This window comes from Callospermophilus lateralis, chromosome 2 (assembly GCF_048772815.1).
Source record: "Callospermophilus lateralis isolate mCalLat2 chromosome 2, mCalLat2.hap1, whole genome shotgun sequence".
Lineage (NCBI taxonomy): Eukaryota > Metazoa > Chordata > Mammalia > Rodentia > Sciuridae > Callospermophilus > Callospermophilus lateralis.
In genome coordinates, this window is record NC_135306.1 from 36,586,805 (window position 1) to 36,601,303 (window position 14,499).

At 44.8% G+C, this 14,499-nt stretch overlaps 1 protein-coding gene across 10 annotated transcripts in view; it reads right to left on the reverse strand.

Annotated features, from left to right (window-relative positions):
• Positions 1 to 5,681: 5,681 nt before the first annotated feature.
• Unc13b (unc-13 homolog B) overlaps positions 5,682 to 14,499 on the reverse strand; it is a 221,979-nt gene continuing 213,161 nt past the window's right edge. For 7 of the 10 annotated variants that reach the window (XM_076845854.1, XM_076845852.1, XM_076845855.1 and 4 more), the window contains 14 exons: positions 13,445 to 13,571; positions 13,122 to 13,218; positions 12,746 to 12,889; positions 12,354 to 12,431; positions 11,797 to 11,874; positions 11,351 to 11,439; positions 10,965 to 11,117; positions 10,715 to 10,838; positions 10,558 to 10,614; positions 10,291 to 10,371; positions 9,638 to 9,785; positions 7,726 to 7,818; positions 7,386 to 7,545; positions 5,682 to 7,226 (listed from right to left, as the gene is read on the reverse strand). In XM_076845854.1, the coding sequence (XP_076701969.1) occupies positions 6,941 to 7,226; positions 7,386 to 7,545; positions 7,726 to 7,818; positions 9,638 to 9,785; positions 10,291 to 10,371; positions 10,558 to 10,614; positions 10,715 to 10,838; positions 10,965 to 11,117; positions 11,351 to 11,439; positions 11,797 to 11,874; positions 12,354 to 12,431; positions 12,746 to 12,889; positions 13,122 to 13,218; positions 13,445 to 13,571 (1,715 nt within the window). In that variant the 3' untranslated portion in view covers positions 5,682 to 6,940. Of the gene's footprint in view, positions 7,227 to 7,385; positions 7,546 to 7,725; positions 7,819 to 8,694; positions 8,752 to 9,637; positions 9,786 to 10,290; positions 10,372 to 10,557; positions 10,615 to 10,714; positions 10,839 to 10,964; positions 11,118 to 11,350; positions 11,440 to 11,796; positions 11,875 to 12,353; positions 12,432 to 12,745; positions 12,890 to 13,121; positions 13,219 to 13,444; positions 13,572 to 14,499 lie in introns of all 10 variants that reach the window. The other 3 variants (XM_076845849.1, XM_076845848.1, XM_076845847.2) reach the window with 2 other exon arrangements.

Consider the following 14,499-nt stretch of genomic DNA (forward strand, 5'->3'; position numbering starts at 1 on the left):
TGCTCTTTTTTATTTTCCCTAACTAGTGATTAATCATAAAAGTTCTATACATTCTCTTCACTAATAAAGAGTTAACTTGGAATAATCATCCACTTACCTCTATCCCCATGGTTTTTCCCTAAATTCAGTCCACCATGGTTGGTAGCTTCCTAGTCTACAATCTTATACCCTCCTGTCCTCTACCCTCAAGCCCACTTCATTTGACTCTTCATTGTCTACACAGAGTTATCTTTCAAAAATGCTATTTTTTTTGGGGGGGAGGGTAGTGCTAGATAGAGATCAAACCCAGATGTGCTAGGCAAGTGCTTTACCACTGAGGCTATATTCTTAGGCCCCAAAGCATTACCTTTTGCCATTCTTTTTGCATAAAAACTGACCATTATCTTTAAGATAAAGTCTAAATTCCTCTTCATGACCTGGTATCTGCTTACTTTTCTAGTCTTATTTCTCACCATCCTCCTGCCCTGAATCAACTCTCCCAATATAAAGTACCTGTAATTCTCTGATACAAAGTACCTGCAATTCCCAGCACATCAGCAACTTTTTATTCCAAAATGCACATACTACTTCAGATACCCAGAACTCTATTTCTTGCAATTTATACCTAGCTAAGTTCTATTGGGTAAAATTCAGTTTACATTCATGATGAATGTAACTTCCTTAGGAATTCTTCTCAGAGGAGAAAGGTTAGGGCATTTATTTACCATGAGCTCCATAACACCTTCTATGTTCACCTTTACCTTAACACTTATATATTAATTGAAATTATCTTTCCCTTAATTAGATCACATTTTCTCCAAGGGTAGGAAACTACATACCAACATATCCCCAGCACCTAAATCAGTGTTCAGCATTTGGTATGTTCCAAATAAATATTTTTGAACAAATGAACAGTTGATTCCCTAGTGAGTGATAGGAATTCTGATGTTAGAAGTCACACAATTCTGAAGGTCTTCCCAATGACTTAACTTATTCCCATTAAAAACCAAAGTCATTATAATGGATTACAGAGCCCTATAGTTTCTGACTTGATCCCCTATTATCTTCCCCTTCACTCAGATCCAGCCACACTGAGCCTTGCTCTGGAATGCTGATTTCTACTGACTATATCACTCAACTCCTTTCCCCCCTAGACTTCTTGTATTGTTTCTGCCTAGGGGAGGCACTAGCTGGAAAGTAGAGGTCAAGAGGAGAAAGGTTAGGGCATTTATTCCTTGGCTTATTCTCTGCCTTCTCCAAGTTTTTTCAGTGTTTAGTAAGTACTTATGAGCATAAGTACTTCTGACAGGTAGTCTCTTCCAGATTTGAACTCTAACTGAGCTCTGGCAACAAAACCCTCTCTCTTTTCCTCTTCAGGCCTGGGAGTATGACTGACTCACCACTATTGATAGTCACTGTGATATTTCACCATTCCTTGTTAATCCCTTTAGCACTGATAAGACCCCTTGGTTAAACTCTCTTCAGTTAAACCCTTTTGAAGATACCAACCATATTTCAGACAAGAATCTGATAGATTAGAAAACAATGGCCTCTCCTTTGAACTTCCATTCAATTTTTAATATCTGTAAAAGTTGCCTCCTTTCCTCTAATCTAAAGCTTCCCTTTCTTCCAAGTCTAACTGGTCTTTAAAGTCTCTCTAAACACTCCACTACTACACAGCAATATTGTTGTTGACTGCAGTTGTGCTGAATCTAGAATGACATTAGCACTCTGTTGTCCTCTTAGCTCTATGACTGTTCAGCTTTGTGGGTCTAGCTTTATAGGTCTGGTAATTCCAGCAGGCAATAACCTCATCAGGGCTAGGAAACTTCAGCAATTGGGATTTCAGAGGACAAACATAATTTATCTGGAAAGAACTTTGGAGGTTACCTTGTTTATCTTCCTAATTTTACAGATGAGGAGATTCAGGTTCACACAGAGGAAAAAAGTCTTTCTCACACAGCTATATAGTGAGCTAGTTAAGTCTAGAATCAAGATTCTTTTTACTGGGCTGAGGCTATAGCTCAGTGGCAGAGCACTTGCCTAGCATGTGTGAGGCACTGTGTTTAAACTTTAGCACCACATAAAGATAAATAAAATAAAAGCATTCTCTCCATCTACAACTACAAAAAAAATTTTTTTTAAAAGATTATTTCTACTGCTTCATCATGCTGGTGATTCGGCACTGGGTACTTAGTTGGCACCTAGTATGCTGATACCTACTCCCAAATTTATAATTTGGGAGTCTTTGCCTCTTGTTCAATGTGACACCCTGTGCCTAGAAGAATACCTAACACATAGTAAGAGCTCAACAAATGTTTGAACCTGAGACCCAACAAGACAAATTCCTTAAAATTAATCAGAATGTTATCATTTATAACAACAATCCATAAACATGTAAAGAAAATGTATAGTTTCCAAAATCCTTTTACATATGTGTTTATTTCATTCCTCTGAGGTAGCCATGGCAGGAATTATTAGTCCAAGTTAACAAAGGCAGGACACTGAGAAGTTAAAGGTCAAAGTCTCCTACTATGTAGCAGAGCAGAGACCAGTAGTCATGTCTTCTGTCTCCTGCTTTAATACCATCTCTGCTATTCTATGTTGCTTCTCTTCTGAGCACAGGAAGATCATTCAGGGAGTTAGTTATAATGAATATGTGGGTCACACATATATGTGGAAAGAAGTGATTTTGTCTTATAAATCCTTGATTATAGGTGCTTCTGATTAGATAGTCTGCAGCCTACTTTTTTTTTAGATGTTGATGGATCTTTATTTTATTCATTTATTTATATGTGGTACTGAGACTTGAAGCCAGTATCTTGCACAAGCTAGACAAGAGCTCTACCACTGAGCCACAACCCCAGCCCTGAAGCCTACTTTTGATACTTGGAGATGTTATTTTTTGAGGGGAGGGTTACCACTGGAATGAAGGAGACTACTTTTGAGACATCTTTCAGTACAGAACAGAATTAGGCCCTTTCATAACCAGGTGTCCTTGGCCTGGCCCTATCAGTGGGGGAGGAGAGGAGGGAGAGGGAGGGTGAGAGGGTGAGCATGTGAGGGCTGGCAAATTGGATTTCTTCATGATCAAATGAGCCACAGAGCTAGCTAGCTTCTGATATTTTGCTTGAATTCTCTTACCAAAACCACTTTGGTACAAATTTCACCCTGGGTTCTAGGTTTTAGAATGATCTGTGATACTAATCAGAGCACTACAGGAGCCAAAGCCAACCTAAACATATTATCTAGCCTTTGGATTTCAGTTCCTATTAGGAACTCAAAGTAAGAAAATGACTCAAAGTTCTACATCAGGAATTGCAAATACAAATATCTACTAGATGCCAGCAAAGTAACATAAAGCCCAGCGTATGAAAACAAGGAGAGCTGGGCATGGTGGGCACATCTGAAATCCCCATCATTTGGAAGGCTGAGACAGGAGGATTGCGAGTTTGAGGCTAGAGGGTACAATTTAGGGAGATCCTGTTTTAAAATCCAGGATACAGCCTTTTGGTAGAGCATCCCCTGATTTCGTTCCCCAGTACTGAAAAACAAAACAAAATGTGCAGTATTTGATGACTTTTAACAGTTACTTCTTAACTCCAACAACTTGCTTTGTGGAATGGGAACAAACAGATTAAAAAAAAAAACAAAACCACATCCTGGAAATCTGCATTTTAAAAATGTGAAATCTGATTGAAAAAAAGTTATTTACCAATACAGATCTGCAATCCTGCTACAAACCCACAGGAAACCAGCCAGAACTTTACTTTTCCCAATTGAGTAGGTATCCTGTACCTTAAGAGGGAATGATAGCAAATGTGCCACTTCCATATCAAGAGTGGGCAACGTTTATGCCTTCTGAGAATCTGGATAGTGCTGGAAAAGTGGACAAACTGCCCGAGTTAACAGGGATGTGCCACAGATGGAGACTTGGGGTATCTGCATCATGGAATAACTGGACAAAAGTGTGCCTTTTGGGAGGAGTTATTTAGGGAATAAAGACCCCTTTGCTAGTGTGTGAACAAATACATCTTTGGAAATGTCTGGGAAACCCGTATATGGGAAGGAAACAATGACCTCAGGGAGTGTTGTGAGAACAGTTCTCAAGAAAGGAGGAGGAGGAACAGCTACTGGGAAGTACAGAGATGAATGTAAGGTATAGAGTCTCCTAGGAATGTTGGGAGGGAATAGGTGATAACTTCTCCTTGGGCGCCCCCTTTGAGCGCCTCTTGCTTACCGTCGCAGCAAAGCCATCGACTCCAGTGACCTCCATCTTAACGCACCCTTCTGCGCAGGTGCAACAGAGCCCTCCCGACCACGCCCCTACCCTCCACGAGCCCGCCTCCAGCCACGCCCCCCGTTTCAGGTGCAGGTTCTGCTAGATTTTCCCCGAAGGCCTCCAGCAGCTGTAGGTCAGGCTTGCATTTGAGCTCCATTTCAGTGCAGGACTCTGGGGAGATGAAATACTCATACTCTGCCTTTGGCAGACCGTGGCATGTTGATGGGGGACAGACAAGTGAAGTATAACACTGCTGTGGGGAAGGTTGGTCGTGTTCCCACGATTTCCTTAAGATGTCAAAGACCGGGAGGCGGTGGAAAGGACTGCTGGACACTCCAGCAAGGGGGTCAGAATGTTCAAGGGCACTAAGGAGTTCAGGTGATGTGTGTGTGTGTGTTGGGGGGGGGGGATGGTCCTGTAAGGACAGCATTTCAGACAACTGCAGGATGATGTGTGGGGTGGTGGCTGCTGTGCTGTCCTGTAGGGCCTTGGAGTTTCAGCCTAGAGGATATGGATAACCACTGAATAGTGTTAATAGGAAAGAGACTTAGAGTGTGAAGAGGGCAGGGGAAGAACAGAGGCAGGGAATTATCACCCTAAGAGCAAAGAGGGGAACTAAAAGCCACTTATAGTGTGAACTGAAGGGAGACATTGGGTTCAAGGGATAATTTTGAAGCTGAAATTTTGATGCAAGAAGGTGACTGGTTTGGGAGAGGAGGAGGAAGTTTTTACACGACTTGGCACCTGAACTGTGAGGATCTATTTAGCAAGCAAATGGAAAAGGAGCTAGTTCCCCGCTCCAGGTGATGACAGTGCAGGCTGAGAGAGTAGGTGAGACATTTTTCTTGCTTCTGCTTTTTGGATTCCCATGTCAGGAAGTCTCACTTTTACCTTATTTACTCCTCCATGCAATAGTTTTTTCAATGTAGCTCTTCCTTGAAAAGAATCTAAAGGAAAGGCAGTGTGTATTCCTAGGCCTAACCCTTTGGCCATGGCAGCCTCAGCCCTCAGCATCTTTTCCTGGTAGGATCCTGCCTTATCTCATAGCCAGGGCTATGGTTTGTCCTAGTAATCCAAGACAAAGGAAAGAGGAAGCACTGGCACACATCATCTACTTTTCTGGACCTTTTGCAGGAAGCTGATACCTTCCTATAGATGACTTTAATATATGATTCTATTAAACTGGTTGGTGGTCTCAGGTCCAGGCCAAGATACTAGCCCACTTGCTGCTGTACTACTTGGTGCTCATTCAGAACTACTTTAGGCTCTATCATTTGTGGGAACAGGAAGGGAGAATGAGTGTGAAGCCACTGGGCCAAAAGCTATCATTATATAGGATGATTGTTTCTATAGTTTTCTACCATTCACATAATTACCAGACTCCAAAGGCTGCTATAAGATAATTTATTACAGACTAGCCTATAATTTCCTGTAACAATGGCACATACAATAATTAAAAACAGCAAAGATGCTTGGTTTCTTGTTTCATGTATTGGCCAGTACAGCTGTGGACAATGCTGAGTCCTCAGGAAGTTCAGGAGGTTGCTATTGAGGAAATCCAAGAGGATCATGTCACATCTCTGAGCAAGGGCCTGGGAAGTCCATCTGACCCTCTGCAAGAATTTGTCTGACCTCCCATGGAATGTTGAGGCCCTCTCCATCCGGTCTGTACAGAGGGATCAGAGTCCAAGCTCCTTCTGTAGGGTTGAACATCTATGAGGGGACCAGAAGCTGACCCTGATGACAGGGAGAAAGGCCAAAGACTAGAACTTTCTGCAAGAAGGAAGGCAGTCAGAAGACACAGCCATAGATAAGGACAACCCTCTCTAGTTTCCACAAGTTTTGGCTTTATTCCGGGTCTACCGAGAAGAAAACCCTTCAGCTAGCTCTCAGGTATATACACAAGAGAACAACCTCTTGTGTCTTCAGGATCACTCCCCTGCCTATAGAGGTGAGGTAGGGGACTCTGGGCAGATGGCCCCTGATATGTGAGTTCCAAACAAATAGTCTGCTCAGGGCTCTGAAGCACCATGTGAACTTGTTTCTATTCATGACAGATAAAATCTGAGGGAAGAGATTAGCACAGATCATTTCCAGAAAGTATCTTGTTCATTTTCAAAGCCTTGTTCTCATTGGAGCCATACAAAACCAGTAGATTCTGCTCAAAAGACATTAAATTCTATTCTGTGTGCTCCTTCCCTTCCCATTCTCCAATATAAATTACACAGCTCAGCAATATCTATAGGCTCCACTGACTATCTAGCCAGCCAGGAACAAACTCCAGGTCCTCTAAACTTGTTCTTCTAATACTTGGAATATGAGTATCTAACTGGATAAGGTGTGGTTTGGAGAAGTATAGACATGGGAAGTGGAGCAGAGGGGTATCTACCAAGAATGACTGACACTTTCTGAAATGTCTGTCCCTCTCTCTTTGTGGAAAATTTCTAAAGGCAGTAGCTTCCACAGTCCAGCTCCTAGTACCACAAACTGGCTACTCAGGAATTCATGAAGCTTTTTGTAAAAAGTCATACTCTGAATGTCCCCCAAATTTCCTTAAATATACTTAACCAAAGAGATCAGCCTCTTTACTACAAGGACCCTAGGTTGGATATATAGCTAGCCTCCACTGGCTGATTTGTGTAATAGGTGCTGCCTGGTGGACACATACACCAAGAGTGTTCAGCTGCCTTCTTCCATGGAACGTGACTCTGATTTGAGTTTCACAAACTCTCGGGCCACCTCGTCATTGCTCCTCTGAGACAGAATCCGGAGAATGGTCATGCCTGTCTCATCCATGTGGATCTTCCGGCCCAACGGGCACCAGCAGGCACAGCTGCCCTTGGCTGCCACATCCCTCAGAGGCATCACAGCCAGCCCTAGCACGCGATCCTCCCGGGCAAAGCAGTAATCCTTCACACATATCTGCAACTCATAGGCCTCTGGACCCTCTTCATTTCCCAGGAGGCTGTGAGTACAGGGTAGAAGGCAGGAGGCCAGAGCTGAGAGTCTTCAGCTGAACTCATCCCAGTTTGTCATCCAGTCCCTCCTCTCCCCACCTCTGCAGTCTTACCCCCCAGGGAACCCCCATACTACACTCCTGCAGGTTTCCCATCCCACAACTTACAAGTGAAATGTCTCATTATACTTGGGGGCCCAGTTGTTGCTCTTGGATTTGGTTGTGAATTTCCTCTTCTTATCACTTTGGTGTGGGCCAACCATGGTCACTTCCACAAAAGGCCGGAACATACCTGCTGTCTGCCACTTGAGATCACTGGCAGCCACCACTGCCCAAACAAGAGAAACCTGTGAGTGATCCCACCAAGTATTCCCAGTTCTTAAGCCCCAGGTGACATTTCCCTTGGAGGAAAGTTGAGGTGCAAGGCTGGGATGGGCAGCCCCTGCCTTCAACTGATGAGTGAAATTACTGGCAAGAAAAGTCAGACTTATAAGTTTACACTGCTCACCTTTCACTGTAACCTTGTGCTCCCCAGTACCAGGGTGTGTAAATAAGTCCACCTGAATAGAGACTTCTCCCACAGGATCATCCACACCAGATGCTGAGGAACAGACAAATGGATAATTGCCCATTGGAGAAATCTAAGTCTTTAGGACCAATTATTCCAGGCAACACTGAGGGTTTAGGGGGCCACTACCCTATACCCTAAAGCAAGAAACAATCACCCACAGTAGCCATGGGGAAATAAGCAATGGGAGAAGTGAAAGAAAGGAGATAAAGAATTAGGAGATAAAGAATTATAATTATACATTATAACACAAGTTAAGATGACAGCATCTTAGGAGAAAAACTTTCTTAAAAAATGTACTAGGGATATCTCAGGATCCCCAAACTTCTATCTCCTAGGCTGAAGAATTTTTCATTAAAAAATATTGGGGAGGACAGTGCCATTACCCTACATTTACCCCTGTGTGTGTAAACTATATCCACCCTATAGTGTCTCTTAATAGAACATTATGGGTCCCTTCTAGACAAAAGTAGCAACCTCCTACTTATCCCAAGGGTTTCTGGAGGCCCCTACTTGGGAGGGTGTCCTCACTGGAAAGACTTTGTCTTACTTAAATCTAGGCCCCTTCACAGAACAACTCTTTATAGTCTCAATCTGAGAAGTCAATGTGAAGGTTCCTCTTAGCAGAGGCCCCACCCTATTTTGAGAAAACAACACTACTCTGCACCTCAGATAAATCCCTTCTTTGTCCTGAGGTGGAGAGGTGAGAAAATTCTGATTACAGGATGGGAGTTAATAAGAGAATGCCTTCCTGGGCTATATGAATACATCGCTCATCTCCAAGACTTAAGATAGACTTCTCAAGTCTTGAGAAGCTCAACACCTGGTTCAGCTTCCCCAGCATAAGCAGCTCACAGGAGGTCAGTGTTATCTCATGTTAGATTCATATCTTCAAGATGTATAACATACCCTTTTCCGGCCGAATGTCCTCATTAGCAGTAAACCTAATACCTTTCCCATCATATACTGAGTGAAGACAGGCAAGTCAAAAGGTTGTAGCAGCAATAGGACAGAAAAAGAAGAATTGTTAGAGGCTAAAGGAGTTATGACATTCAAAGCAGCACTACAAATACTGTGGGGAGCAAAAAGATGGAGCAGGGTGGAAAAAGAAGTCCAAGAGCTGGGTTCAGTGTCCCAGTGTTTCACATTAGACTTCTCTGGATGGAGATCAACTGAATCATGGGCAGAAGCAGTTGTAAAATATAGAGAGAAGGTATATAAGACCAGCAGGGTAAGAGGTTGTAGGCTCTAATTTCCTAGGCCTTTAAATGACAAAGAAATGGGTAGAAAACATACATATATACTTGTTCTCCCTGTAGGTGTATCCCCTGCCACCTCCTCTGTGCCTCTTCTAGTTTCCTCTGTTTTTAATCTAGATTACACAACAATGGTTCTGAAAAATCTTTTTAGATAAACTCAAATCTTCCGTGCTATTACAGACCTTATATAGATAATCAGTTTTGTAAAATTTCTCCCTGACCCCTTTAGCCAGGCTGATCCCTGCTTCTCTTGCTCCTTTGACTAGAAATAAGAACAGACATGAGAAAAGATATAGTATTACAGGGTGTCCGTCCCCACAAGACAAGGTTAGCTTCATGAGCTCAATAAACATACACTGGCCAGGTGATGTCTGGGGAAAGAAATTTCAGGTCCATTTCCCAGGCCCCTATGATTCTCCTGCCTTGTGTAAGTATGGATTAGGGTAAATACTGAAATCCCCTCCAGAAATCCTGAGATTCAGGTTTGAAAGTCCTCTGAAGAAGAAACCCCTAAGGGCTTGAAGATCCTGACTTCTCAGAAGCAGATAAGTAAGGGAGGAAAAGGTGGGGATGCAAAGCTCTTAGGCCCTTACCCTGGGCAGTCTGGGAGCGCACAAAGGTCTTGATGAGAGTGTCTGTAGTCTGTGTGTACAGAGATAGAGCATAGCGTAGAGACTGCAGATCTGGGCTCTTCTCCAGGAAGGTTTTCTTTAGTCCATTGCCTCCTGCGTGGAAGTATTGCTGAAAGATAAATGAGCACTTGATTCACCCTCTCACAGAGTGGCAGTTCCCCAGCTGTTCTCAGAGAAGCCAGGACAGTTTCTAAGGTGAAGGTCCTCTTTGGGGTGTCTGGCAGGAGCAATAGGGTAAAGCCACATTCCTGGAGGTAGTGTTTGACAGAAAGGTCTATCTGGTCAGGCACAGATATAGGAAAAAAAAAACATTTCAGGCAGGGAGAATAGCCAAAAGGGCTTTTATCCCTCTGAATTTAGGGAACTTGATACCTTGCCTAACTGCCTTGAATCACAGTACACATGGACCTGCCTTATTACCACCTTGCCAATCTTAAGTGTCTTGAATTTAAGATCATATCTGATTCTCTTTCTTTGTATCCTTCAATGCATAGGGCCACTTATTTGAATGTGGAGTGGTAAGAACCTGAGGGACACCTAGTCTGGCAGGGTGGAATGCTAAGGCCAGGTGTGTGTGTGGAGGTAAGACTATCTGGAAAGGGGGAGGTCTCCACCTTGATGGTGTCCAGGGCCAGGTCGAGGACAGCACACTGCTTTGGAGTGAGATTCCGTGTTTCTTCTCGCACCATATGGTCCTGGAACCCCAGAGAAAGCAGCAGTAAAGGACAGCTCAAGTCCTTGAAAGTCTTGGTTCAACTGCCAGCTCATGGCTGTATGTTCCACTCCTCTCCTCCCCTTCCTCTTCAATCTCCAAAGCCCAGATAGCCTTCCTCCCATGGTACCCTCTCCCCAGCTTCAGGAGGACCCCAAATCCCAAGAACCTTGAGTTTGGAAAGATGGCTCAGCTCCTTGGCAGCAGTGAAGATCAACTGGGTGCCCTGGGCAGAGAGTGGATCAGTCAAAAGCAGGGGACTCCAAACTCCATCAAGAAGTGGGAGTGGGAGACAGCAGGAGGAAGTGGGAGGGAGGTGTCCTTACCGTCTGGTCTGTGAGGGGTGGCAGAACAATCATTCTTTCCATTGTGTTCATCACCACCCGCCAGAGCTCCTTCAGGACACGCTTCAGAACTGTCTTCTCACACACAGTGGCAAAGAGTGTGAGGCTGCAGGTCCAGTCAACAGGTGAGGCCATGCTGAGGGTCCAGGAGTCCCCATCCCCAAGAGGCTCCTCTGTTTGGTGGCCTCTGTTTTGCTTCTCCCCAAAGAACAGTCCTAAATGCTGTACTCACTTGCCATCCAGAAAGTCCATGAGAGGCCGCAACACACTATCTGCATCCTGAGCCACTGAAGCCCTGGTGTTGGGGGACGCATTTCCTGTGCCCCGAACCTGGCCCAGGATATCCGCCATTTGTCGAACACACTCATCAATCCGCACCTGGAAGCTATACATGTACCTACAGTGCAGTCCTCCCCTGCCCCCATACCTTGACCCTGGAGCAGCACCAGCTATTCGAGCTCATATGTCTAGGCTCACAGCATAGCTTCAGCAGGGACAGTCAACAGGAGCAGAGGGAAGACCAACATACCTGCAGCTGGCTGAATGGGTATGGGCAGGGGCTCTGGGACTGGCCAGGGATCACACCTGGCTCCAAAAGCCATGTTTGGGATCACTGACCTGTTTCCAAACACCATGCTGAGCTCATCCAGAACTGTATTCAGTTTCACCTGCAGTTCCTTCAGACTGTCTGCAGCTTCAGGATCTAGCTGTATCCACAGAAAGTAGGTCTGGCTAGGCTCCTTCTCTTACCCTCTTCCCTTCTGAACCCCTAATCCTCTCTCCTAGGACCTTACCCCAGTGCCTACTCTTCCCTCCTGGAACCTTTTCCCAATGCCTGCTCCTCCCTCCTAGGGCTATAACTCAATGCCTGTTCCTCCCTCCTCGCATCTTATCCCAATGCCTACTCCTTCCTAGAGCTTTACCTCAATGCCCTTCTTAGATCAAGCCAGCCCAGACCCCAAGCTAACCTCCTAACATATCCCTAATCAATAAATAGCATAGTCTGTGGCCAGAGAGTTCAGGAATAACAGGAAAGTATGGTGACCCCAGGCCCTAAGACCTACCTCCTTGCCTCCCATGGCTTCAAACATTTTCTCCAACTGGACCCTCAATTGCTGCATGTTGTTCATCAGGATGCAGGGCTTCAGGGACAGATAAAGCCATTGAATCTTGGCTCCTTTCAGCACAGGACCCACTAGGCTAGGGTCCCTCCATTTAACATTGTTCCAAAGCCACAGGGACTTTACATATTACATGGGTCTCTCCCTAAGCACTAAGATTTGGAGCCAATTCAGACAATTCTCCTTGAATGAATACTAGAAGCAAATGTTTTTTCCTTTAAGTTGGATGGTATACAGATATTCACAGTATTACCTTTTATAACTCCCTGAATGTCTTCAATTAAAAAAAGATCAAGCAAAGATCTAGCTTGGTAGAGGATAAAGCACCAAACTGAGGCTCAGAGGAACTCAGTCAAGTTCTTATTATCTTGTAGTATGGGTCTCAAGCAAAGCTTGGGAGGGACCCAGAAATCAAGAGCATCTGAGGATAACTTAAAAAGCCAGGAAGGAATCAAATGTCCTTCATTTCCTTTCTTTAAATGCCCAGGGCCTGACCTTACCAGCTTCTCTTTTGTGCAATAATCTGGGAAGTTCTTCGATAAGATGTCTGCATATTCCATCAGCACTTTCCCGATGGTCTGAGAAAAGAGGAGGAAAGAAGAGGAGTGGGAACCCTTTGTTCTCCCTGAAAGGATCTTGCCTGAGGTTGTATTTCTCATTCCAGAACAATAAGATCAGGGAAATAAAGGGGGAATCTCACACAAAGAGGCAAAATGTCCTCTCAATCGAAGAGTAACACTGAGACAGGTCTATCTTCCCCAGACACAAGCAAATGGCAATGGGCTAATGCTAGGTTTTACCTGAGGTCCTAGCAGAGAGGGGCTGAATAACGACAGAGAGTAGGTTGTACATACAGTGTTGGTAAGGGAAAGGGGGAGAGGGTCATGGTCACCTTAGCAAATCTCCTCATGTAGTGGGCAAGGATGTTGGGGTCTGGGCATTCCAGCTTCCGGATGATCTCAAAGCTCTGATTGAGCTGCGTGAAGATGTCCACCACAGAGCAGGAAAAGAGTGCATGCTCTGATGTCTGCTGGAACTAAGGAAGGCCATACACAGGGGTCACCATCCACAGCTGCTACCTTTTCTCAAGCATATAGGGTCTGAAAGAGCTCTAGCCAGCAGGGGTGCCTTAGTGGCCCTCCATATCCCTCTTATGGACTCTAAAAGGGCAGGGACAGCCAGCCTGGTGGAAGACCAGGAACTTCTACCAATAACTAAATGCTGGGAGACCTGGCCTGGCCCTGGTGCAGTCTAGGCTTCCAACTTACCCCATCCTTCTTATCTCGTTCCAGGGCCCCACGCAGGAATTCAAGGGATACATCCTCATTCTCATCCAGCCACTGTAGCACAAACTGCTCAAACCACCTACAGCCAGAGCAGGAGAATGGAGGGTTGAAGCTAGTGGTTGGCATATGCTAAATGCTTGAGAGCTCCATCAGACTGGCAAGACATGTTTTGGCACTCTTCTCTTTCTACACTAGTGCCCAGAATGAGCAGTTCCAAGACTGGCCTGCTGAAATGAATAGAGGATACCAGCCCCATCCACTCAGGGGGCCCTCTTCCCTCCCTCTGTACTGCCCACATGACTTACACTGGGTACTCAGGCACCTGCCCCTGGAGGGCAGGCAGATCCTGCACATATTCATTGTGGAGCCACTTCACCTTGAAGTGCAGGTTCATGTAGTCAGCACTCTTACACAGCCGGTCTTTCTCATGCTCTAGTGAGGGGAGGGAGGCTGGATCAGGTCTGAGCAGCAGAGGCCATGGTTCCCAAACTTTTCCAAGGTAACAGAGCCTGTCAGGTGGCTCTACCAGATGTCTCAGAAGACTTGTGATTCCCAACCTCCTTCTCATAGCCATCTCTCCAACCTTAGAGAGTAGCTATTCAGCTACTCTCTAAGAAACGGCCCAAATCTTCTCTAGAAATAAGCAATTTCCAGATGAAGCCTATAGTCTTCTTGTTCTAACTTTCAGAAGTGCAGAGTGAGGTCCCTGGCCTCTGGTGAAGAAGAGAAAGGGCTGAAGTTGCTAATGCTGATCATTGAGGACACAGCTCAGGACTGTAGAGGGACAATGGTTTTCCAGATTTTTAAAGAAAATATTAGTAGCCAAGCCATTCCTCCAGGCAGGCTTAAATGCAGAGATGTGAAGTTGTATATGGCATGAATGGATTAATGACAACTACACAGATTCAGGGAAAACCAAAGTAGGAAGTATAGTCAGTTTGGAAACTATGGAAACACAGCCAGAAGCAAAGGCCATCATGCTGCAGAAAACAGACTATTATTATGGATTTTGAAGGTCACCTAGCTGAATCTCCAGAGACTTCTAGAAAATCTAGGATTCAGATCACTCACTGGGCTCAGAGTCCAGAGCACTGGCCAAGGTTCTCTTCATTCCCCACCCCCTAGAGAACTGAAGCATTAATTTCAATAATAAAAGCCAACTGTGTGGTGGCATAACATAATGGTAAAGGCAAGCAAATGGGGGAAATACTAAGCAACAGAGAAGAGGCTGGTGTCCTTGGGGACTATGTTGCTCAACTTTGGGATGCCATAGATGATGTTCCTCCAAGTCAAGGCAGAACATCCAATCTGGGGCTGCTAGCTCTTGTAAATTAGTATAGCAGACACTTGGGGAGGAAAT